This window comes from Canis lupus, chromosome 8 (assembly GCF_011100685.1).
Source record: "Canis lupus familiaris isolate Mischka breed German Shepherd chromosome 8, alternate assembly UU_Cfam_GSD_1.0, whole genome shotgun sequence".
In the NCBI taxonomy this organism is placed as follows: Eukaryota; Metazoa; Chordata; class Mammalia; order Carnivora; family Canidae; genus Canis; species Canis lupus.
Window position 1 is genome coordinate 39,183,695 of NC_049229.1, and position 24,729 is coordinate 39,208,423.

A 24,729-nucleotide genomic window follows, 5' to 3' on the forward strand; every position below is an offset into this window, starting at 1 on the left:
TACCAGAAAAATACAGTAAATAGGGAAGAAAAAAAAAAAAAGGCAAAGGGAACTAATGGGCAATGGCTAGATATTAACCTTTCTTTCCAGAGATGGCAGTTGGAAAGCATTGGATTAGGATGCCAATTTTCTATTCACACAGATTCTGGTTGATAAGGACTGGGCTCTATGATGCATTGTTTTGCATTACACATCCAAGATGTTACCTGGTACAGAGACTGACTTACCCCAGTGCTAGGAGGACAATATTTGGCAGACACTTCTGTAAAATAAGAACACTGTGTATAAGCTACACTAAAAAAAGGTTTTGTTTATGGTCATGTCACAATTTATTTGTCATGATAAAATACATGAAATCCACTGTTTTGATTCCAAATAGAGGGTACAAAACTTTCTAAAATAATGTTTCTGAAGCAAACTCAAAGCACACAAGGTGGAAGAGTTCAACCATACAATGCACCATTCACCACAATCTCCTATATTTGCCATGTGTTTCTTGTACTTGGACGGTTTCTTCACTGGACCTTTTTTTTATTGCACATGTTTTTGAAATCCACATTTCTTTGAAATGATTTTAAGTTGATATTTGATCTAGTCTGACTAAATGACTTTATTTGGCACAAAATAGCAGAGTTGATGGCAGTTAATGTCAAATGCATTGGAGCACTATCTACTAAGCACAGATGCATCCTGAAGCACAATGGATCCTTCCAGGTCTTGAAGACAAAAATCTCAGTCTGTGATTCCTTGTACTTAAGACATCCATACTTGGGACTGTATAATCTTACCAGTTTTCAAAAAGTCCAACCATACAAACGTGGAAGTCCAGCAGAGAACAATCATTTGTTGATTTCACTGTTAGGAATTTAAAAATTAATTATAATAAAATACAACAGAGCTACATTTAGTTTAAAATATACAAAGACACAGATCTCATTATGAAATCTTTTCATGTGACTTATTTTACCTCAATTACTACTAAAAAATGACACTTATAAAAAAATGACACTTATCAAGGATCTTGATTACAACAGTAAGATTTTGCCTGTGCAGATAACATGGAAATACCATTTTCCAGCCTATCTTTTTCCATGATTAATATGTATTTCCTTCAGTTTAAAGTGAGGCTTTTCCATTATGAATTACTTCCAATAATGAATTACAATGTTATTATCCCCACTCTATTTCTTGTCCCCATTTACTTTTTAGATGATCTAAATTAAAGAAATGAAAATGATATTTTCTTCATTGCTTTTTTTCCTTTTTCCATGCGTAAACAATACATTTGGGGGAACTTTCCATGAAGCTGAAATGCAAAGATTTTATTCCCTATAATGCCAAAGGACTAACATCCTTCTTTAACAGGTGGTTAAACTACACTAGAAAAGGAATTCCAGTAACACTGCTGTTTCTAGAATATTTCTTAAAAATAAAAATAAGAATTGTGTCAATTGAGTATTAAATAGTGTATTCTAAGATATTCTAAGAGTTTACGGGTTAGAATCCTGGTTAGGATCCAGGTTAGGTTTAGCCATAGAATACATGTAATTTTCTTTATATGGTTCGTTTTTATTAAGAATACTAAGAGAATTTAACGCAATTTTTTTTTTCTATAGAGAAGGGGGTAGAGGGCAGAGGGAGAGGAATGGAGAGAAAGAATCTTAAGCAGGCTCCACGCCCAGCATGGAGCCCAACGTGGGGCTCAATCTCAGGACCCTGAGACCATGACCTAAGCCAAAATCAAAACTGGGTGAACCACTCAGGTGCCCCAAACTTAACACAATTTTAGTACAAATCCTCACAACACCCCTGTGAGGTAGGTATTGCTTATATCCACTTAATGGGAAATCAGAAAAGCAGAGCAAGAAATAATAATCTTAAAACACATAAATCAAGAGATTTTGGTTCCCTTATAAGGCAGACTACACTTACAAGTTCCAGAGTTGTGACAATACGCTAATCGGGACAAATACTGAAACAAATCTGTTTCTCTCCAGAAAACAACTCTATGTAGGATCTGTAAAGAAGGGAAAGTTCTAATCTGATTCAAGAAAAAAATGTCTTTTTAGTATTTGCCTAACACACTGATTAAGGTGCATATAGCATTTCCCATTTGAAGAGCTTGGTAATCATTATGCAAGCCGTTATTATATGGTTAAGATTATAGCTCCATTTTGTAGATGACATGATCAAAACTAAAGGGCTTAGCCAAAAGGACTTTTTTTATACAAGAAGATTTTCTTAGTAAGGAACCATGTCTTTAAAAATTGCACTCAGGGCACAGTATTGATCATGTAACAGCTATTTTAAAAATATATGTCTGCTGAATGAATGTAAAAAATGTAACTGGGGTCAGGGATCCCTGGGTGGCGCAGTGGTTTGGCGCCTGCCTTTGGCCCAGGGCGCGATCCTGGAGACCCGGGATCGAGTCCCACGTTGGGCTCCCGGTGCATAGAGCCTGCTTCTCCCTCTGCCTGTGTCTCTGCCTCTCTCTCTCTATGTGTGACTATCATAAATAAATAAAAATTAAAAAAAAAATGTAACCCAACATCACTATTCACTGGCTATCTGGAACCTATTTCTTGGGACTTTTTTTCTATAAAATGGAGTTAACATTCTTCCATTTCCTAAAACAGAATATTATGAAGATTAAAGAAAGAACATTGGCTTTGAATTTCTAATATTAAAAGGAACTATATGAATAAGGATAAAAATATAGCTAACCATCACATTTTTAACACTCAACAAATGTAGATATATTTCACTTTTAAATTAACGTTGTCTGCTATGGCCCCTCAGCCACAGCAAACTCTTACAATTTCTCCAGACTCTACCCTGAACTGCTGCCCTACCCCTCAACTCATGTGCACCCCAATCCCACCCTTTAACTACATACTTCTTATGTCAAGGTCTAATGACTGAGCAAGAAGGAAAGAACAGAGAAGAAAGAAATCAGAAAATTTGTTATACTAATGAGAAATTGTACTCGAAGAAGGCCAGGGAATATATTCTGAATAGCCTAAAATACATGACATCAATGTCAATATTTGTGTTCATCCTAGGAGATGAAATCTTTCAGGGTAGTATAAATTTGCACAATTGCTAGAATGACTTAAGATTCGAGGAAGTTCTGACTCCAAAGTGTAACACATTTGTTTTTAGCCACTCCCAATATAATTGATCCTCTATCAATAGCTAGATTTTTTTCTCAACACATCTCAATCTTGACCCCAAGAAGTTTTAGTTACTTGTCTGAGGCAGAAACTCAACTGTGGTTTCTTCATTCAGCCTTCAAGAAAAACTTATCATTTCATAATTCACCTAACCTGTTTACCCACAGAAAACCTTTGTGCCCTTAGACTAAGCTAGATTACTCTTTGAGCTCCCTTCTAACCTGAACCCTGACACTGTCAGGAGATGTCCTCAGAAGGATGCAGTCATGAAGGAGCTCTGAGTTTCTGTATAATTTCTAAGCCTCACAAACCAGATTTTTTAACATGTCTGTGAGGCTTTGAATTGAACACGACAGCATACAAGAAAGATGAGACTGTTTTAAAGCTTTTCTCTTTTGTTATTCTTGACTAATCTTTGAAATTTAAACATTTCAGGAACAATTTAGATCTATCCTTTGTGGTGAACTTTGACCAGCTTTTTCCCCAGCTACATAAAGCAGGAGAATCTATCATTTAGTCCCTCAGTTTTAATTTTTCTGATGTTTTAGCTGTGTTAAGTTTCACTGCTATAAAAGGGAGCTAAGTTTATTCACAAAGGGAAAGCTATCATGGATTTTTAGACATAGTTCTAGGACATTGACTGTATCTACTCTGCTGGTTTTATGGGCCAGAAAAAAAAAGAAAACTGTGTCATTGAAAAATTACTTTTTCAAGTGATACTTAGAAAATTAACATCAACTGAGGCAGCCTAGAAAATCCTCTGACACTAAGAGTAGAAAGATAATTTCTATTTTACCATTTTCCTCTTTAAACTGATGGTCATAAAAAAAACAACAACTCTAATTGCTCTTATGGTTGTTAAGGAAATGCTCTATAATAAGGTAACAATACTGGGTTTAGTGTAGACCTATTTCAACTTCTGTCTGTGTTTATCTATCTGTATGTATATTCCTATTTCTCTCTCCTTGGGATTTTATTTTAATGTCTGAATCTTCTCCCTTTCTCTCTTTTCACTAAAATATTTTTAATTAAAAATGAGGTATGCTCAATGTCAAGAAATAAATAAAAGCCATATAAGATGCTGCAGAGCTAATAAGTAAAAAGTGATTTAAAAACTACTTATAATATGTAGCTATACCATAAAACAAAATTTGTATACATCATAACATATAGGTATGCATTAAAATAACTTCCTATATGGCAGAACATAGTTTTAAATAGTCTTCATAGTGGCATATTCATGTGAAAAATTAGCCTAAAATAATAGTGTAGGATATTCTTTAAAAACGATTTCATTTACTTCATTTTCAATTTGGTTTTTACTGATTCTACAACTTATAAATTATATAAATAACTATTTTGTCTCAAGTTCCATAATTCCTACATTGATTTCTGATTTCTAAATTGTGATTTATGAATGTCCATAGCTCTACTTGAAGGTTACATTTTAATAGCCATATGTATAACATATCTTACAATAATTAGACCTACTATACATACAACCTTAAAACTATGGCTAACTGGTAAAAAGTTAATAGAAGGTGAAGAGGAAAATAATCCATGAATAAAAATACATGTGATTTTTTTTAGAATGGATATAAAAATTATGAAGGAGAAACTGCTACTCCACAAGGATAGTGTCCACATTTTCTTGCGTGAGCTCTGACTCTAAGGCACAAGATGAATCTAACTGTTCTTGTGACAAGCGAGAACCTTTCAGGGGGACATCAGACCAGCTGTCACAATACGGCTGAAATCTCTGGGCTAACGCATTGCCAAACCTTTGGCATCGGTTGTATCTGTAAGCTTTACCTTTGTGTGTATACATGTGTTCTAGCAATTGGCTTTTTCGGAGAAATTTATGACCACAGATGGAACAGCTGATTTTTCTTTTCCTTGAAAAGGAAAAATTACAGTTTAATTCTACTGGCTCTGTGTCTTTGGAGATCAAAGACACTTGACTGATTTGCAGAGGCTCTATGGCACCCTGGTTTGAGCGGTCAGGCTGCTGCTCGTTCTCCTTGACAATGAAAGAGCTGAGCCTGTGGCATTCAAGAGCCTCGTTATTTTCATTAAGTGGATGCACTTCACCAAGGTCATTGCTTTCCAGAATGGAAGCAGGGACACCAAATGGGAGGGATCCAGACACATGGGTATGGAGATGTTGTCTTAGGTTACTACGGGAATCAAAACGTTCCCCACAGTAATGGCATAAGTGTATTTTGATACTGCTTTCGGTGAAAGTGGGGCCTGTCACCTCTGATGAGGGTGAGGGGTGGCTCTGGGAGATCACAGATTCTGGGTCACATCTCTCCTGCTTGATGGACACCGGGGGTTTCTGGTGCTCCTCCAGGGCCTGGGAAGCAGGATGGGCCCTCTGCTGCTCTGCAGTGCCATCATCCAGCCCAATAGCAAGAGAGAGCTGCAACTGGGGGTGGTCACCCTGGACAGCAGCTCTGTTTCCACTGTTATTGGAAGGAGCTTCTTTGACCTCCAGCCCTGGTTTGACAGCTGTTTTTTGGGTCGTTGAGATCTGAATGCCATACAAATTTGAGGACTGCACAGTCTCTGGTGAGAACACTTGATTCATTTCAGTGGCAATGTGAGAAAGGTAGTCGGCATGAAGAAATCGAATCCCTTCCTCCAAACGACTGTGATCCACAATCTGTTTTGGCCCTTTCCCCGTGTACATAATGTGCAACAAGTAGCTGAATATGTCAGGCTGGATGTCAGTTGGTTGTATTTTTATGCATTCGCTGTTAAAAACAAAAAACAGACCCACACAAGATGAAACGACCAGTTGGCCTTTTAGTTAGCAGTATATGGTCTTAGACTAACGCAATTTCTTCCTAAGAAGTTCAAACTGAGCAATCTGCCTTGATGAAACATATCAACAAAAATTAAATGCTCGTGGTACATCAGCTTTATGGTCCAGCTACAAGACATCATGTATTCAACCTACTGCCTAAAGTTAGGAAACACACACTGATACTCTGATTAGCTCAACATTTAGTGACTTCTAAGTGGTATGCCCTATGCTACATGCCAGGGAGGAGAAACGTGATGAATAAAACAGATACTCTGCTCTTAAGGAACTTAACAGTCTTTTGAATACATAACCAAAAGAACTGAAAAAATGGACTCAATAGACACCTGTACGCCAATGTTCATTTCAGCATTATTGATGTTAGCTAAAAAGTGGAAACAACCCAAATGTCCATCAACACACGGATGGATAAATGAAGTGTGGCAATATACATATGGTGGAATATTATTCAGCCATAGAAATGAATGAAGTTCTGATACATGCTGCAACATGGATGAACCTGGAAAACGTTTGGTAAGTGAAATAAGCCAGACACAAAAGGACAAATTTTATATGATGCCACTTGTAAAAAAATATCTAGAATATGCAAATTTGTAGAGAGAGAAAGTAGATTAGAGGTTACCATGAGCTTGGGGTGGGGCAGGGGAAATGGGGAGTTAATTGCTTAATTGGGTACAGAGTTGATGTTTAGGGTGATGCAAAGTTTTGGAAATGATAAGTGGTAATGGTTGCGCAACATTGTGAATGGACTTAATGCCAAAGAATTGTATGATTAAAATAGTTAAAATGGCAAGTATTATGTTATATATATTTTACCAAAATAAGAAATATTTAAAATTTTAAAAGGATCTATTAAAATCGGTAATATTTAGAATTTAAATACACTAATCCTATTTTGGCTTCCAAACTATCTTAATATGTCTATTCTTTAAATCACAAATGAATATAGGTGTAAGTTTGAAAAGCTTTAAAATAACCCCAAGCTCAATTTTTAAATATGAATCTAGAATTCAGATGATAGATACAAATAGCAGGGTAACAAGAAATCAGGAAACACTCTGAAAAATTAGGATAAAGAGAACCTGAGGGAAGCACTGGATGTCAACCAACAATTAGTCAATGGACTTACCTTCCCTGAAGCAAAAGTTCATGTCAATGCTTCAGAGTGCACAGGGTGTCAGATGCTGGCAATCCATTTCTTAGTCCCCGTATCTCAGGATTCCCTCCTGGGTTTTACTCTTAACTCTCACCCACCCTTTTCCAGGGTCTGTGGCAGGGTTTGTTTTTTTATTTTCTATCAGCACAGAGCTGTTAACTGAAGATTTTTAGTTGCTCAACAGAAATATCACATAGCAGGCCTAACACATTTATATCTCTTGGATTTAGTTTAGCATGGTGCCTGGTACACAGCAGGGGCTCTGAGAGCTCAACTAACTCATAGCTCTTAGATGAGACTGATGTGAAGGCACTGTTTCTAATCTAATTTCTACATTGACACTACCCATGACCTGTCCCCCGTTCCAACTATCTCCCCACTTTGTGCCACGCATTCCAATCATTCTGATCTACTTGGTTTCCTGAATGTACTACTGTGGTTCATATCTGCCTATGTTTTCATGTACCTTCTCCCTTTGCCTGTAGGGTGCTTTCCTGCATTCCTTTACAATATCCAAAAAACTCCTACTGATCTTTCAAGATTCAGGGCTTCTGTAAAGCCTAGATCAGCCTTCTCAAAATAGGGCTGCTGACACTCTATCTTGTACAACACTTCTATTATAGACATATCACATTAATTATTGATTAAACAGTAGATGACAGTATAAAGCTCTGTACTATGCATTTTAATATTATTAATCCATTTAATCTCCTCAACACCATGGGGTGAGTATACATACTATTCCAGGTGTTTTACAGAGAAGGAAACTGAGGCATAGACAGATCAATTACATTGTGATTGTTTTCTTTACACATATTACCTCTCTACTAAACTATGAGCCCTTGAAGACAGGGAGCATTACTAGCCTGTTACTGGGGTCTAACACAGTGCTGACATGTAAATACCCAACAAATATTTAAATGAATGAACAGGTAAATAAAAATGTGTAACTGAAGCTAGACTCCTAAGTATTTCATGCAAGGTCCTTTAAAAAAACAGAGAATTAAAAAAAACAGGGATCCCTGGGTGGCGCAGTGGTTTGGCGCCTGCCTTTGGCCCAGGGCGCGATCCTGGAGACCCGGGATCGAATCCCACATCAGGCTCCTGGTGCATGGAGCCTGCTTCTCCCTCTGCCTGTGTCTCTGCCTCTCTCTCTCTCTCTCTGTGACTATCATAAATAAATAAAAAAGGAGAATTATTAAAAAAAAAAAAAAAAAAAAAAAAACAAACAGTGACTTCTTTTGACTTTCAACCTAGGATGGATTAAAACTATTCTTTAAGAGCTCAGAATCTGAATACGATTTTCCTGTCCTCTCTCTACATACCTATCATGTTGGGATAACTGAAATTCAAAAAATCAACACTTTTTGAAAAAAGTATTTGAAAAAAATATCTGTTGAACTGTAATATGGAATATAAGGTGGGTAGAATTATAACATTCCACCCTTGCTATGAAAGTGTTATAGAATTGATATCAACAACTTAGAACATAGATCTTTAAAGGAAAAGACCTGCATTTGAGGATAACTTATTACCTGTATAATCCTACATGGGTCAGTTACTTGATTTAGTCTCAGTTTCCTTTTCTCTAAAATAGTATGGATTATAGTAGAATGTACATTAGGTAAATACTTAGTGCTTGGGTATGGGATAAGCCTTCAATAACTTTTAACTATTATTGTTTTCATTTTTACCTTCCACCATGGATCCTACACACTGAGATGAATTGCTAGGTGTGTTAAAATATATATATATATATATATATATATATATATATATATACATACACACACACACACACACACACATCATAATTTTTTTATTTCTTAAGGTGACCCCATAACAAAGAATCTCCCAAATGATATTATAATAAGGCTTAGCTATATTACAACATTAGAAACTCTTCTGATTTACAAAAGCACATCCTTACCTTGTTTGGTGAATAAATATCATCTTGAAATAGTTAGAAAAAGCAGCAAGCACTGCTCTGTGGGCTTTGAAGTAAACATCTCCAATGGCAACTGTGCAATCACACAGAAAACCAAATTCTCGCTGCATGTTCAGCTGCTGCAGAAGGACAAGGCTATGGCTAGCTGTGTCCATTGTGGCTCTGAGAAAAAGGACAATTTTTTTTTTTTTACAAAATTAGCTACAGTTTACACAAACCTACAGAGTACACGGAGATCTAAATTTAAATGAAATTATTCAATAGTTTTTAATACTGTTAATTTTACTCCAAACCTAGCTAACATGATATCTCATTATAAAAATATCAATTCTGCTAAAACTGCAAAATATGAGAATTTTTTTTCATCTGGTAAGAAGGTAGCTTGGTATGAGTGACATAGAAGCAAAAGGAAGGTCTATCTGGTTTTTGTTTTTTGTTTTTTAAATATATCTCTCTACATTTCTAGTCCTGTTTGCTCACTGGAAAATGGGAATGAGATGCTGTCCCCTTCCTCAGGGCTAAATGAGTTGTGAAAAGCACCTTGTGAAAAGCACCTTGTCATGGAAACCTATTCAAATGGTAGCTGTAACTGTCATAACATATCACAGTCCTGGCTGGGCTGGAGCTGTTATGGCTCCGTAGGGTTCCTCTGTGTGCTCGGGGTACACTGGCCTCCTATCATACAATATATCTGGGAAACGGATCAGTCACAGTACATTCAGGAGCCCTTAAGCCACATTCCCTGATTTACATGGGACCCCAGGAACCCAATGGAAAGACCCTAAACCCTGATATTGACTGGATTCAGACACATACAAGCATGGAGGCCCCTGAAGGAATAATACAGAATGGGGCCACGGGTCTGAGGAAGAATCCCACATGAAGAACATGCAGAATTCTGGCAGAGAAGTCTAGTGTGAGCTGCAAGGGCACTCAAGAGTGCCATAGTTCCAGGCAGGTGGAAGCTCTGCTTCACCACCTCCACCACCCCAACTGTGTAGACAGCCCTGGAGCTTTAGGGAGAAGGCAGCTATGGTATAAATCACTGGCCAGCTGTGAGAACCTTCTCTAAAAGAGCAGGTTCTGAAAAAGAGAATGAAGTTCCTCACTATCCAGAGACCAACGTCAATGGAGATCAGTGACGAGAGTGTGGGGTTAGCTGTCTGGAGATTGGGCGCAGCGTGGGCAGCAGACAGCTGAGTGATCAATAATATAATAAAACTAGCTAACACTTACAGTGCTTCCTGTGTGTCAGGCACTCTTCATTCATCTAATTCTCAATATGACTGTACAAGAAAGGGAATATTCAATGCATCTTACAGATGGAGAAACTGAAACAGTAGAGTTAATTTACTCAAGTCACACAGCAAGTAAGTGGCAGAGCAGGGGATTCAAACCCAGGCACTGTGCTCTAGAACCCAAATGTCCTCTCTTTCTGCCTTCCAGAGGGAACATGACCCACAAACTGGAGATGCCTATGGAACGGTCAGGTTATACATCAAGACACCCAGAGAAGCCTCAAGAACATTTGGAAAGAGGAATCAATGAGAAACCCAGATTTTCTGCTGCTTAATTTGCTTACACAAATCTGATACAGAAACTAATACTTATTAATGAATAAAGTCTAGGCTAAATAAAAGGTTATTTCTATTTTTATTAAAACTACATATTTAGGGATCCCTGGGTGGCGCAGCGGTTTGGCGCCTGCCTTTGGCCCAGGGCGCGATCCTGGAGACCCGGGATCGAATCCCACGTCGGGCTCCCGGTGCATGGAGCCTGCTTCTCCCTCTGCCTGTGTCTCTGCCTCTCTCTCTCTCTCTGTGTGACTATCAAATAAAAATTAAAAAAAAAAAAAAAAAACTACATATTTAATGTACTGATATGGAATAATCCCCAGGATATATTAAGTAAAAAAAAAAAAAAAAGCAAAGTGTAAAATTGTTCAGAAAAGACTATTTATGCAAAAGGGGTGGAGTGGTTATTTTTAAAGGTGGGGGAGAAACATACATAAATATATTCTTGTTTGTGTACACATCTCTGGAAAATTTCAAAGAAATAAGTAAAATGTTTGCTTCTGGAGGGAAACAAAGGAGCACGATGGGAGGAATTGTATGGCTTAAACTGAAATCCTTTCTTTTTGAGAGAGAACAAACGAGCGAGCTGGGGTGTGGAAATCAGAAGGAGCAGGAGAGGAAACTTTTTTTTTAAAGATTTTATTTACTTATTCATGAGAGACACAGAGAGAGGCAGAGAGAAAGGCAGAGACAGGAGAAGCAGGCTCCATGCAAGGAGCCCAATATGGAACTCAATCCCAGGACTCCAGGATCACTTTTTGAGGGAAGGGAAAGGCTCAACCGCTGAGCCACCCAGGCGTCCCAAGGGAGAGGGTCTTAAGCAGACTGTGAGCTGAGTGTGGAGCCTGATGTGGGGCTCGATTTCAGGACACTGAGATCATGACCTGAGCCAAAATCAAGAATCAGATACTTAACCAACTGAGCCACCCAGGTGCCCTGAACTTATATCCTTTTATTGAAGTTTAACATCATAAATACATACCAACACGTATTCCTTTCCCCCATATTTCAGATAGATAAATAGGTACAGAGATCAATGTCACAAACATGCAGCCAGCCAGACACCCTGAGCACATAAGGTAAAAATTACAAAGGTGGTAGAGACCCCCTGCCATCTCTCCTTCATTCTAACTACCCACTACTTTGCCTCCAAAGGCAAATTCTACTTCAGAATCCATCCTGATTTTGGTGTTTCTAACTATCTTGTAACATCACCATGTTCTTACTGCACCTGCACACATCACTTATGAAAGTATGGTATTATTTTGCATGTTTTAAAATTTATATAAATAATATTGTACTTCAGGAATCTTGCAACTTGCTTTTAACTCTATTCATACAGTACTTTTTTGAATTCTACTACTCAAACATTAAATTTCTCCCAATCTTCCCCCAATTAAAAAATAAAAAACTCTTAGTCCTTACTACCTCATTTTATAAGCCTTTAAGCAGTAATGAAATAAAAAGTAACAGAAAAAAAGTAACAAAATAACAGAACCAACAGACACCTGAGCCTAAACCAAACTCCAAATTGTATTGTTCCAAACGGCCATTTAACTAAAAGTCACTATTTATTGTATTCATTGCATTACCCAGATTCTAAAACATCACCAATTTATAGAGAGATTTTAAAACCAAAATAAAACTGTATACTGGGGATTTCACCATATGAAAAACATGTCTTAGATTCAATGAAATGGTTCAAATTGAAGTAGTTTAAACTAGTCTTATGAATTGTTTAAAAAAACAAAACCTCAGATCATAAACGTTTTCACCAGATCTATCTATATACATATATATATATATATATATATAGTTCATTAGTATAATGAACTATTGAACCACATGGAAATGAGAAAGGGCACATTAAAAAGCCACATATACAAAAATCTTGTGGTTAATGGTCTATGAGTAAGAGTTAAATTCTCCACTTACTGAACATATTTTTTAAAGAGAAATTTAATAAAGAAATTGGCTCAGTTGGTTAAGCATCTACCTTTGGTTCAGGTCATGATACCAGGGTCCTGAGATCAAGCCCCACATTGGGCTCCCTGCTAAGCAAGGGAGCCTCCTTCTCCCTCTCCCTCTGCCCTGTTCATGTGCTCTCATGCTCACTCTCTCAAATAAATAAAATCTTAAAAAAAAGAAAAAAGAAAAAATTATTTGAAAGCATGCATTATATACAAGGTGTAGGGACAGAAAAAATTACATATATGATGCAACCAAGACAACTGCAGGCTAACATGCACCCCAATGTTTACAGCAGCAATGTCCACAATTGTCAAAATATTAAAAGAGCCCAGATGTTCATCAACTGATGAATGGATAAAGATGTGGTACATATATACAAAATGGAGTACTATTTAGGATCCAAAAGAATGAAATCTTACATTTGCAATGATATGGATAGAACTAGAGCGAATTGGGGATCCCTGGGTGGCTCGGCGGTTTAGCGCCTGCCTTTGGCCCAGGGGCGTGATCCTGGAGACACGGGATCGAGTCCCACGTCGGGCTCCCGGCATGGAGCCTGCTTCTCCCTCCTCCTGTGTCTCTGCCTCTCTCTCTCTCTATATCATAAATAAATAAATAAATTTAAAAAAAGAAAGAACTAGAGCGTATTGGGCAGCCCAGGTGGCTCAGCGGTTTAGCGCCTGCCTTCGGCCCAGGGCGTGATCCTGGAGACACAGGATCGAGTCCCACGTCCGGCTCCTGGCATGGAGCCTGCTTCTCCCTCTGCCTGTGTCTCTGCCTCTGTGTGTGTGTCTCTCACGAATAAATAAAGAAAATGTGTTAAAAAAAAAAAACTAGCACATATTATGCTATGCAAAATAAGTCCAGAGAAAGAAAATTATCATATCATCTCATTCATATGTGGAATTTAAGAAACAAAACAGATGAACATAAGGAAGGAAAAATAAAATAAGAGGAAAACAGAGAGGGAGACAAACCATAAGAGACTTTTAACTATAGGGAACAAACTGGGCATTGCTGGAGGGGAGGACGGAGAGGGATGGGGTAGAGTAACTGGGTAATGGGCATTAAGGAGGGCACATGATGTAATGAGCACTGGGTACGATATGCAACTGATGACTCACTCAATTCTACCTCTGAAACTAATAATATATTTTAATTAAATTGAATTTAAGTAAAAAATTTTTTTAAAGATTTTATTTATTTATTCATGAGAGAGAGAGAGAGAGAGAGAGGCAGAGTGAGAAGCAGGCTCCATGCAGGGAGCCCAACGTGGGACTCAATCCCATGTCTCCAGGATCACGCCCTGGGCTGAAGGCAGGTGCTAAACTGCTGAGCCACCTGGGCTGCCCTAAATAAAAATTTTTTAAAAAGAAGATTGTAAGCTAATAGGGGAGACAAAACATAAGAAGTAGTAATTATGATATAAAGTAAAAGTGGTAAATGTCTTAAGAGCAGTTCAGAGAACATGCCATGAAAGGAAGATCAATGGCAACCCAAAGGAAAATAAGTCATTTGAACTGGATTTAGGGCAGCCAGGTGGCTCAGCGGTTTAGCACCACCTTCAGCCCACGGCGTGATCCTGGAGACCTGGGATCGAGTCCCATGTCGGGCTCCCTGCATGAAGCCTGCTTCTCCCTCTGCCTGTGTCTCTGCCTCTCTCTCTGTGTCTCTCATGAATAAATAAATAAAATCTTAAAAAAAAAAAAAAAAAAGAAGGAAGAAGAAAAAAAAAAAGATTTAGATGAACAGGCAGAAGGTGAACATAGCATTCCAGGCAGGAAAAAATACAATGAATTACAGGGAGGAGTGTGAATATATAGGTAACTGAAGAATTCAGTTTGCATAGAAAAAACAAAAGGAAGTGAGTAACAAGAGATGTGGTCAGCTCATACAGGGAACCAATATAAAACTGAAAGGTACTCCAGCTGTGTTTGAAATGAACGATGTTAAGATGCTTTTACAGGAGGGAGAACGGCATAGTCATTAAAGCTTGGGTTCTGGAATCAGCTTGGATCAAAATTCCAATTCTGTCATTTAGCTGTGTGCTCTTGAGAAGATGCTTAATTCTCTGGTCCTTGTAAAATACAGATAACTACAGTACCTATCTCACAGGTTGTTACATAGATTTAATAAGATATGCATAGAAGCACATAGAAATAGTGAGGCCCATAGGAAGTGTTCAGTAAATACCAGTTACCATTGTCGTCATCATCATCATCAGGCCTGTGAGTTAAGACTGCTCTAGTAGCAATACATAAAAAATGAGTAGTAAGGAAAAAGTATGGAAAAATAAAGACCAGCATGAAATCCACTGCAATACCCAAGTAACGGCAGTGGGAATGAGAATACAAGAAGATACACTCGACATAGAATTGACATGACTTGGCAGCCAGACTGGATGTGGTCAGACACAGAGAAGATACAGTTGAAGGGAAGTCTCAGAATTCCAGCTTGGGCAACTGGAAGAATTCATTCATCCTTCAGGCCATATTTGGAGGAATTGTCAGGTGTTAGGTATCAATATAAAAGCATGGTACCAGAATGCTAGAGAAGAAGCATAGAAACTGGCTCAATAAAAGAGAAGTTTTGTTTTGAACACAGTGAGTTCAAGATGTTCATTCCAGGACATCTGAGTAGAAACGTTTTGTCATCAATGGAGACACTGTGCAGGACTGGGGCTCTAGAGATCAAGGCTAGACAGGGAGAGGAGGTCCTCTGTAGTTACACAGCTGAAGCCAGCAGGAGTGGATAGGACTACTGAGTAAAAGAAGACGGAAAAAAAGCTAAGAATGAATCCTTGAACAACAGAAAAGACACAAGAGGAGAAATATTAACACTGAATGGAGGATAAGGGTGGGTAAAGGAAAAGCAAGAACCATGGTAGGAGGTGGGGGGGGTGGTGGAAAGTGCTGCAGAGAAATATGGGGATGAGGCCTACTATGAACGCCCCAAGAATGGCGACCAAGAGGTTCCTAGTGAGCTCTGACAATGGTCTGGAAAAGCAGCAGGGGCAAAATATCTCACTGCAAATGGATGTTAGACAGAAGAGGCCCTAAAGGTAGGTACAGATAGGATAGGACATTGATGATAGGGAGCTTCAGCTCAGAAAAGACTTTCAGGCTGAAAGTGGTGGAATCTCTCGAAGCCAGAAGGAACACAAGCAAAAGTCTAAGTGTAACAGTCATGGAGAAGAGATGGCTGAGGTGAGGAGAGGATCTTTGAGTACTCTGTAGATGGCTTTGATTCATATACTATGAAGTCAGTCCATATGCAGAGGGATGCTAGCTAGTATATAGTGATCAAGTTTATATAAATTTCACATAATTTTTCTGTTTCAGGGGCACCTGGGTGGGTCAGTCAGTTGAGTGTCTGGCTCTTGGTTTCCTTCCATGGAGTCTGCTTGTGATTCTCTCTCTCTCTCTCTGCCCCTTCCCCCACTGATGTGCTCTTTCTCTAAAATAGATAAAATCTTTTTAAAAAATGAAGGCATAAAAAGAGATCTTAAAAAAAATTTGTTTCAGATGAGATACTTTCTATTAAGCTACAAGTTCATTTTTACTTTATTAAGCTGTCATTTTTGATAAACTCATTCAATATGTATATCTGAATTTTTAATTTCAGATATACTTCCAGGTCTTTAAATTTTCATCTCATTCTTTTTTTCTATTTCTCTGCTGAAATTTCCTGTTTGTTCACACATTACCACCTTATTTTACTTTACATTCTTGAGCATACTCATAATAGCTGCTCTGCTAAATCCAACCTCTGGGTCCTTTGGAGTCAATCTCCATTAATTAGGGTGTTAGTTTCCTGTTTCATTTTGGACAATATCCTAGACATTGTGATTACTATAGTAAAGACTTTAGATTCTGTAATATTCTCCCAAAGTATTGATGTTTTTGCTTTGTTGTTACAGTTAACTTGGCTGGACTTAAACTCCAAATTTTGCCTCTCGTTTGTTTTTTTTTATTGTTGGTGTGCTGTATGGAGGTTCAACATACATGTAAGTTTAGGGGTTGGCAAAAGATTCAAGCTTAATTATATACAATATTTGGGGTTCCTCCAGCATCCTTTCTAAGATTTTCCTTTTCTTTCCAGCTCTGTGGTCATGCTAAACTGTCCTCTTTTATTCAAGCACGTAAGATTACAGGTTATTAACCTAAGTTTAGCCAGTTCCTCCTGTCACCAACTAGAGCCTTCTCTCAGTACAAAAGCCATACAAATGGAAACTTATCCACTGCTGTTCCTTTCTTCCAAGTTTAAACCTCATTCCAGTTTCTGCCTGATTTTTGTCACTTTTAAATGCCATCTGGTAAGATTCTAAAGCTTTTTCACAGTTTATACAGTTGACCCTTGAACTACATCAGTTTGAACTGCAGGAGTCCACTTATATGAAGATTTTTTTACAAACACAGTACAGTACTGTACATGTATATTCTTTTCCTTATGCTTTTTTTTTTTTTTTTTTTTTTAAAGTAAGCTCTAGGCCAACTTGGGGCTTGAACTCACAACCCCGAGATCAAGAGTTGCACACTCTACAGAGCCAGCCAGGTGCCCCTTCCTTATGATTTTAATAACGTTTTCTTTTCTCTAGCCTATTTTATTACAAGAATATAGTTAGTATATAATACATGTAACATACAAAATATGTTAATTGACTGTTTATGCTATTAGTAAGGCTTCCAGTCAACAATAGGCTATTGGTAGTTAAGCTTGGGGAGGGGGCAGTGTCAAGTTAAACGCAGATATCTGTGCAGGAGTGTTGGGGTCCCTCATCCCCACACTGTTCAAGGGTCAAATGTAGTTTCTAGTTCAGAATTGTTCCAATAGGAACTACTCAGCCATTATTACCCTTTATCAGTTCTAAAAAGTTCTGGGCTCAGGATCCATTTACACTCTTAAGAAGAGTATTAAGAATTGCAAAGAGCTATTGGTTATGCAGGTTGTATTTATCAGTATTTACCATATAAAAAATTAAAAGTGAGACATTTTAAATTTTTTAAATTCATTTAAAATAATAAACCCATCATATATTGACATAAAATATTTATTTCTAAAAAATAACCACATCTATTTTTTAAGTGCAAAGGGTAGCACTGTTTTATATTTTACAGTCCTCTTTTAATACCTGGCTTTAAAAAATACAGCTGGATTCCTTGCTTCTGTGTTCAATCTGATACCACATGTTGTTTTGATTCAAGTATATTAAGAGATTTGGGCCTTGCAAAAATAAGATGCTTGCAGATGCTAAAAAGATGTCAGGAACCTCTGGGGGGTCCTTGAACCATACTTTGAGAATCTCTGCCCTATGCTATTTTTTTTTTTTAAGATAGATTTATTTATTTATTTATTTATTTATTTGAGAAACAGAGAGAGGCAGAGACATAGGCAGAGGGAGAAGTAGGCTCCTTGTGGGGAGCCCAATGTGGGACTTGATCCCAAGACCCCAGGATCACAACCTGAGCCAAAGGCAGACGCTCAACCATTGAGTGACCCAGGCATCTTGTTTTAATCCTATGCGGTACTAGAGCAGGTACTATATTAGTTCCATTTTATTTTTGAGGAACCACAGGCGCAGAGAAGAAGGTGGGAAGGTACCCAAAGTCAAATAACTTGCCATTAAATGGTGCTCGTAGTATTCCAGGCTGACTTTAAACTCATGCTCTTTCTTCAAAATCTCCGTCTAAAACTTTCAGCGTGGGACGCCTGAGTGGCTCAGCAGTTAAGCATCTGCCTTCGGCTCAGGGCATTATCCTGGAGTCCAGGGATCAGAGTCCCACATTGGGAGCCCTGCATGGAGCCTGCTTCTACCTCTGCTTATGTCTCTGCCTCTCTCTCTCTGTGTCTCTCATGAATAAATAAATAATATCTTAAAAAAATAAACTAAAAAAAACTTTTAACATACATACTGATGGCAAGGTTTGCAAATATATTGAATAGAATAAGGGGGAAATTTTTCTGAATTTATAAAATGAAACAAATTCAGATCTAAAAAAAAAAAAAAAACCCCACACACAACTTAGATACATAATAGGTTCAAACTTCTTTGTATAATAATAGACCTTTGAGGGATGACACCTGGGTGGGTCAGCGGTTGAGCATCTCCTTTTGGCTCAGGGCATGAGGTGATCCCGGAGTCCCAGAATCGAGTCCCATATTGGGCTCCTTGAATGGAACCTGTTTCTCCTGTCTCTGCCTCTCTCTGTCTCTCTCATGAATAAGTAAATAAAATCTTAAAAAAAAAAAAAATAGACCTTGATGTTTTAAGGTAACACAACCAGATTTTATTTTAGCTCAATAAAGCCAATCCATCACATAGTTATTAAAAAACATTTTCTAATTGACCTACTTTGCAAAATTATTAGCTGGGTTTTTCATAAAGCCTTCGTTCATCATTTCTTTGACTATCAATATTATCTTCTCTAGTATGTGGAATAGCCAAAGATTCCTATGCATACAGAAAGATCTTAGAAGTTTTATTTAACAATTTTGGGTGGAAATTTTAAAATGTGAGAGAAGTTGCAGAAAAATAATTGATCATTTTATATTTACAAATACGAGAGCCAAAATGAAAGAGTGCTTCATCTTAAGATGCCTTATCTATCATCAAAGTGATATTTATACTGTACTAATAGAATTAGTATTGGTATTTAAGAGAGACTACAAAACCTTGTTTACTAACTGAATTGCAGTAACTGTATTAGCTCAAACTAAATAAACTAGAACAGCTTTATACCAGTATCTATTTTTGTTTAATTCAAAGTTAACTTGAAATTTAACACCTTTTGATTTTTACTTATTTTTTAAAAATCTACTGTATTAGACTGGACTCTCAGATCTACGGTAGTCAGACGATAGCTTTTCATTTACACAGTTTTTCATTCTCTGAGGCTGTAAGAATCTTCAATAAAAATGGGACAAAAGGAGTAAGACATCTCTTTTTGTAGAAAATAAACAGTCTTAGATATTTTCTCTGTGGTTCCTACCACTGTGACTTTATTATTAATTATCATTAAGACAAGGAGACAGAGTTGGCAGAGGAATGTGTACAGCTTTTTTGAGATACTTACTCATGGCTATAAATACAAAGGTAAAAGCAGAAATATTCAAAGTGCTACGTGATAACAGACTTTATACAACGATTTTAACTTTTTAATTGTACTTTCACATGATTATGGAGGTATAACATTTTATAACCTAGAGAAAGACTGTTTGCAGAAATCATTTTATCATGGAATAGTAGCTCTTATCATGCCCTGTAAAATTTTCAATGCAGAGTTGTACTGATGTCTGCGTCCTACTCCAGACCAACCCAAACAGAACTGCTGAGAGTGAGGCTCAGATCCTTTTTAAAAATACTCTTCAGGTGGTTCTAATATGATGCCTCGGTTAAGAACCACCATGTTAGAAGGGAACCAAGGAAACTGAAGAAAATATTTCACACTGTAAAATTACAGAGAAAAAAAAGCAATTGTGGGGATTACACCAATTAATTAAATGAACAAGAATCAACTATTGTAATTCTAATTGTGACTTTAAACAAACAAACAAACAAAAAAATGAGCCAGATTCTAAGAAACAAAAGTTCTCCCAAACTAGTAAATTGGGCACTGGGGGCAAAGGAAGAACACATCATTTTCAGACTTCTTCTAAAAAAGTACTTAGGGAAAAGAGGTATTTACTCTCATAACACCATTATGCCTATTTTCATAACATCTGAAGACGATATGGAAATTGCAAACCTGAAAATATTGAGATAAAATCTGCAGTAATTCCAGGCATCTGCTCATGAAAATATTAGAGAACAGGGTAAGAAGCAGAGGTGGTAGATGACACAGGAAGAGCAGTTATGCTCTAGAAACCTTTAACGGAACAGGGAAACGTTAGTTTGGGGCCTGCCTGTTGCCAGACACAGCCAGCCTACTACATCTCTAACCATCTAACCAACATGTGGGATGCCTGATAAAGCCACAGCACCAGGCAAACAAGAGTGTTAACACTGGTGAGTGCAAACTGCTAGTGAACCTTAAAAAAATCAGAACCCTGTGAAGGAAAAGAATTCTTAGTCTACTAAAAAAAATAAATAAATAAATAAGGTACTCAAAGGACAGTAGGAAGTTGGATAACAACGATGCTAGTACAGACCTAGAATACAGTACAAACAAGAATAATTATAACTTCTGAATATAGGTGAACCAATACTTCCTTTGCCGCAGAATGCTCCACAAACACGTTATCCACATTGGTTAATGAAGCCCTTTGCTTAAAGTGCCTGGAGTTTTTCACAAGGAACAAAAAGTCATTGTATGATTGATATGTACAGTTAGGAAATGATTTAGAAAAATTTCAAAAATAACAATAATATTAACACCTTTTGTTCACTTAAAAAGAAAGAAAAATTCCTGATAGCAAAGGGAAAGCAGATGTGTGAATAAATTCAATTACTAATCCTGACACTGATGTTTGTTTCAAATACTTCCCTCTTCCTCTACTCTCCCTAAGTAGCAGTATCTTTCCTATCCTAGAGGGAACAATACTGTTCTAGTTAAAATAGCTACTATTATAATGAGTAAGTACTACATGCAAGGCCTTGTGCTAAGTGCTCTATGAACATTCTTTTCGTCCTCATCTTGACTATGTGTTATTTTTATTTCTATTTTACACATGAGGAAAAACGTAGGCTTAGAACACACAGCTAGAAGATAGTATAAAGTGGGGATCGAAAGCTAGGTCTGACTACATAACCTGCGCTGGTAACTATAAACTGGAGTAGTATTTTTCTTAACTTCCTTCTCTTAAAAGATTGAAATTCACATGCAATCTGGAATAAAGAAGCAGAAGAGGGACACAGGAAGTGGTGTACAAGTACTTTATAATTTATCAAGATAAGAGCACCTGCACTGCTTTTTTAAGACAAGGAAAAAAAAAACCCTGCAATAATATAAAACCCCTAACTCTATTATGGCCCTATTATTACAAAAAGGACAAGTTTTTCTTTAACAAGATGGTCAAGCACCACCTACGGGCCATAGTAAATAAATCACTTTGGTTCAGTGGTGGGGAGGGCATTATGCAACACTTCCCAGCACTGCCCTTGCCAGGATATTTTACGGCCAAGACTCTTGGGCCCCTCCTCCCCAGCTAGACAGCCTGGCTCCTGCGCATTCCCCTCAGGAGATAGGGTGGAAGCACACAGCTCCATTTTCTAAGGCAAAGAGGGCAGCTGAAAGTCCTGCTCAGCCTCTCTGGGCAACCACAGGCGCCAATAAATCAGCCACAGGCGATTCTCTCATCCCTTTCCTGGCTTGAAGTGGTAGCAAGATACAATGCAAAAGAGCACTGACTGGACTTGGGAGATAAGTGATCTAGCCTTGAGTTCTACTGCAAATGACAGCATCATAGACAGCCAGGTAAATCTCTGAGGCTGTTTCCTTGTTTGTAACATAGAGAAAACACTACCTCCTTTTTTGTTAAGGTACTTAAAATTCATCTATGAAAGTGGCTAGCCACTGCAGGCGTTCAATCAACAGCCAACAACCTGAGCAGAATTCATCTCCACTACCTCCAAATAAGACATTCAGGGAAGGGTTAGGTAAAAAGGTAAAGCAAGTCATGTGAGGCCCCTCCCTGCTTTGTTGCTGCTCATCCCTGTGATATTCCACTGGTTCCTGATCATCTCCCGGTCATCAGAACTAATCTACTCCAAGCGCTATGCCGGTACCCTACTCCCTATTAAGAAATTGATTTCTGATCATGGATAGTTTACCCTTACTCAACACAGATCTAGACTGCTAACGAAAAAGTTAATGCCTTAACCTAAGGGAGCAACCAGTGCTGCAATTGTTACTCTTTGCAGAGAACAGGGCTGAAGTTTGGAGGGGATGGGCTTTGAGGCCCAAAATACCTCACAGGCCATCTACTCCACCTAGAGGTAGGTACATCCCAAACCCAGTCCTTAAAACACCAGAGCCATCACACACTGGCCAAGCCTGGTTTCTCAAAATCTGAAGCAAGCCAAGTATAATCACCTCTGGCAAATGGTCTCTACAGGGAGTGGGTTAAACTGGCACTGCGCTCCTGGTGTGGTGGAGGGCCCAAGGCCTGGAGCCCTGGAGTCCAGTTACTCAAAAAGGTGTAGGCCTTAGATTCAAACTACGCGTTCCTTAGACCCGGTGTCTCCGTCTGTAAAACAGAAGGATGAACTGGATTTCCTGGTAGGCCCCTTTCAGCTTTTAAAATCTGTCATCCCAAAGTGTGCTTTACACACTTGACAAACTCCTGTGAGAATCAACAGTTTTGCCAAAAAAACAAAAAACAAAACAAAACAAAAAACTTGAGTCTCAGGAGAATGAATGCCAAATGTAATTTCCTGGGGGGGGAGGGGGGGGATGGGCGTTAGTTTATGAAACCTGTTAGAGGCTGTCAAATTCCAAGTACAGCACTAGGTGCTGCCTAAGTAGCTTCATTGCTCCAAATAACGAGTGCTAGGGAAGCAGTTCATGATCGGGCAGACTTTAAAAAGAAAAACTGGATTTACTCAGGATGAGATTAATATAATCTGAAAAAAAGGAAGAAATGAATTATGGTGGGGGAGGAACTTCCTGCCCTAGAAACGGGGTAATCACAAACGGGGGCGGGGAAGAGAGGCCAGTGGCCGCAGCGCCTCGCCGTTCGCAGCAGGAGGCCCGCCCACTTGCGCGAGGGGCCGCGCGGCCGCCCGCGAACGCCGCGGGCCCGGGGGGGGGCGGGGCGGGGGGTCCCGCGCGGGGCCAGGCCCCGGCAGCCGCCTCCTGCGGGCAGCGAAAGGCGGCTCTGCGTATCCTCGGCCCAGCGCTCACTCGCGGTTGCCATTTTCCTCCAGTGCCCTGATTGACATGTCAAACGGACCAAAACACCCCTCTCCCCAGCTACTTGCATCTGTCCCGCGACCGCCGCAGCTGCAGGCCGCCGCCCCGGGCGGCTCGAGGCGGGAGGGACTGAGCCCGGAGCAGCCCACAGGGGCCGGGCCGCGTCGCTTACCCAGACGCCGCCGCGGCGGCCAGCCGGCTCCTCCGTGCGGGAGGGGCGGCTCCCGCGCCGCGCACGTCACGCGGCGGCGCCGGCTCACGCACCCCGCGGCCCGCTCTCGCGCGGCTTCCCGCGCCGGCCGCCCCGCGATGGGCCCACGTGACCGTGCGCCTGGTGGCCCGGGAACGAGGGGCGCGGGGGCCGGAGTGTGCGTGCGTGCGTACGTGCGCGCCCGCCCGCCTACTCAAGTGGCCCGGCGGGGGTCTGCCCGCGCTCGGGGCGCCTCCGCCACGGTCCTCGGTCGTGACTCTTGAGGCGGAAGCGTGGAGACGAGCCTGGGCGTCACAGGCTCCCCACACACAACCGCGTGACCCGGGGACTTTCCCCAGGGTGTGCAAAAGCACTGCACTGCCTCAGTTTGGGGGTGGGGGCGGGAGCGGGGGAGGGGGTGGGGAGGGATGCGCCCGCGTGTTCGCGGGGAGACGGGTGGGGGCGCGGGGCCAAGGAGGCCGAGCCGCTGGAGCCGGGGAGGGGAGGCGGGCTGGGCTGGGGTGGGGCATGGCGGGGGAAGTGACTCAAGGCCAGAGGCGGACAGACCCATGGCAGGCGGAGTGGGGGGAGCGCGGGGAATGGGCGACCCGGGCCGACGGGCGGCGCACGGGGCAGGACGAGGGCGCCGGCGCCCCCAGGACGCCAGGGGCGAACCGCGAGGGAACGCCCTGCTGCTGAGCCCTCCGGGGCAGGGGTCTGACATCTGGACGGAGTGGGAAAACGGCATCCTGCCCTTGGGGAGTCGGGAGGAGCCCAGTCCCATCCAGCTGTGCAAACAGGCGGAGGAGGAGGTCCCAAGCCTACCCTTGGGAGAGGGGCGCGAGGGGTGGTAAAGCCGCCGCCGCGCCGGCCCCCGCGGTGCGGGTTGCGCCAGCCTCCCCGGAGCCCGACGCAGAAACTTGTTGCAAACAAACAGGCGACCGCGGGTGCCCCTAGCAGCCAGCGGCGGAGTGGGTGGGCGGGCGAGAGGGAGGGGAAGGCTGGCGGACGCCGCAGCGAACTGGTGGGCAGACCCGGAG

At 40.2% G+C, this 24,729-nt stretch overlaps 1 protein-coding gene across 7 annotated transcripts; it reads right to left on the reverse strand.

Moving 5' to 3' along the window:
- Positions 1–305: 305 nt before the first annotated feature.
- Positions 306–24,667, reverse strand: ZBTB25 (zinc finger and BTB domain containing 25). Of its 7 annotated transcripts, XM_038544927.1 has the most exons (5): positions 23,672–23,747; positions 22,681–22,834; positions 9,087–9,266; positions 4,986–5,929; positions 306–855 (listed from the first exon to the last, which is right to left on the reverse strand). In XM_038544927.1, exons 3-5 carry the CDS (start codon positions 9,257–9,259, stop codon positions 785–787), a joined length of 1,188 nt encoding a protein of 395 aa, XP_038400855.1. In that variant the 5' UTR covers positions 9,260–9,266; positions 22,681–22,834; positions 23,672–23,747; the 3' UTR covers positions 306–784. The 7 variants fall into 7 exon arrangements, with proteins under 7 accessions (XP_038400855.1, XP_038400852.1, XP_038400850.1 ...); XM_038544924.1 differs by lacking the exons at positions 306–855; positions 23,672–23,747 and adding an exon at positions 24,515–24,665 and having other exon boundaries at positions 2,418–5,929; XM_038544922.1 differs by lacking the exon at positions 306–855 and having other exon boundaries at positions 2,418–5,929.
- Positions 24,668–24,729: the final 62 nt, after the last annotated feature.

What these genes read in the sequence shown, in the direction of transcription:
- ZBTB25 (XM_038544926.1), bottom strand. Translation starts at nt 9,259, where the DNA reads ATGGACACAGCTAGCCATAGCCTTGTCCTTCTGCAGCAGCTGAACATG. An exon ending in ATATTTATTCACCAAACAAG is followed by an intron (nt 5,930 to 9,086) that starts GTAAGGATGTGC and finishes TGTTTTTAACAG; the next exon opens with CGAATGCATAAAAATACAAC.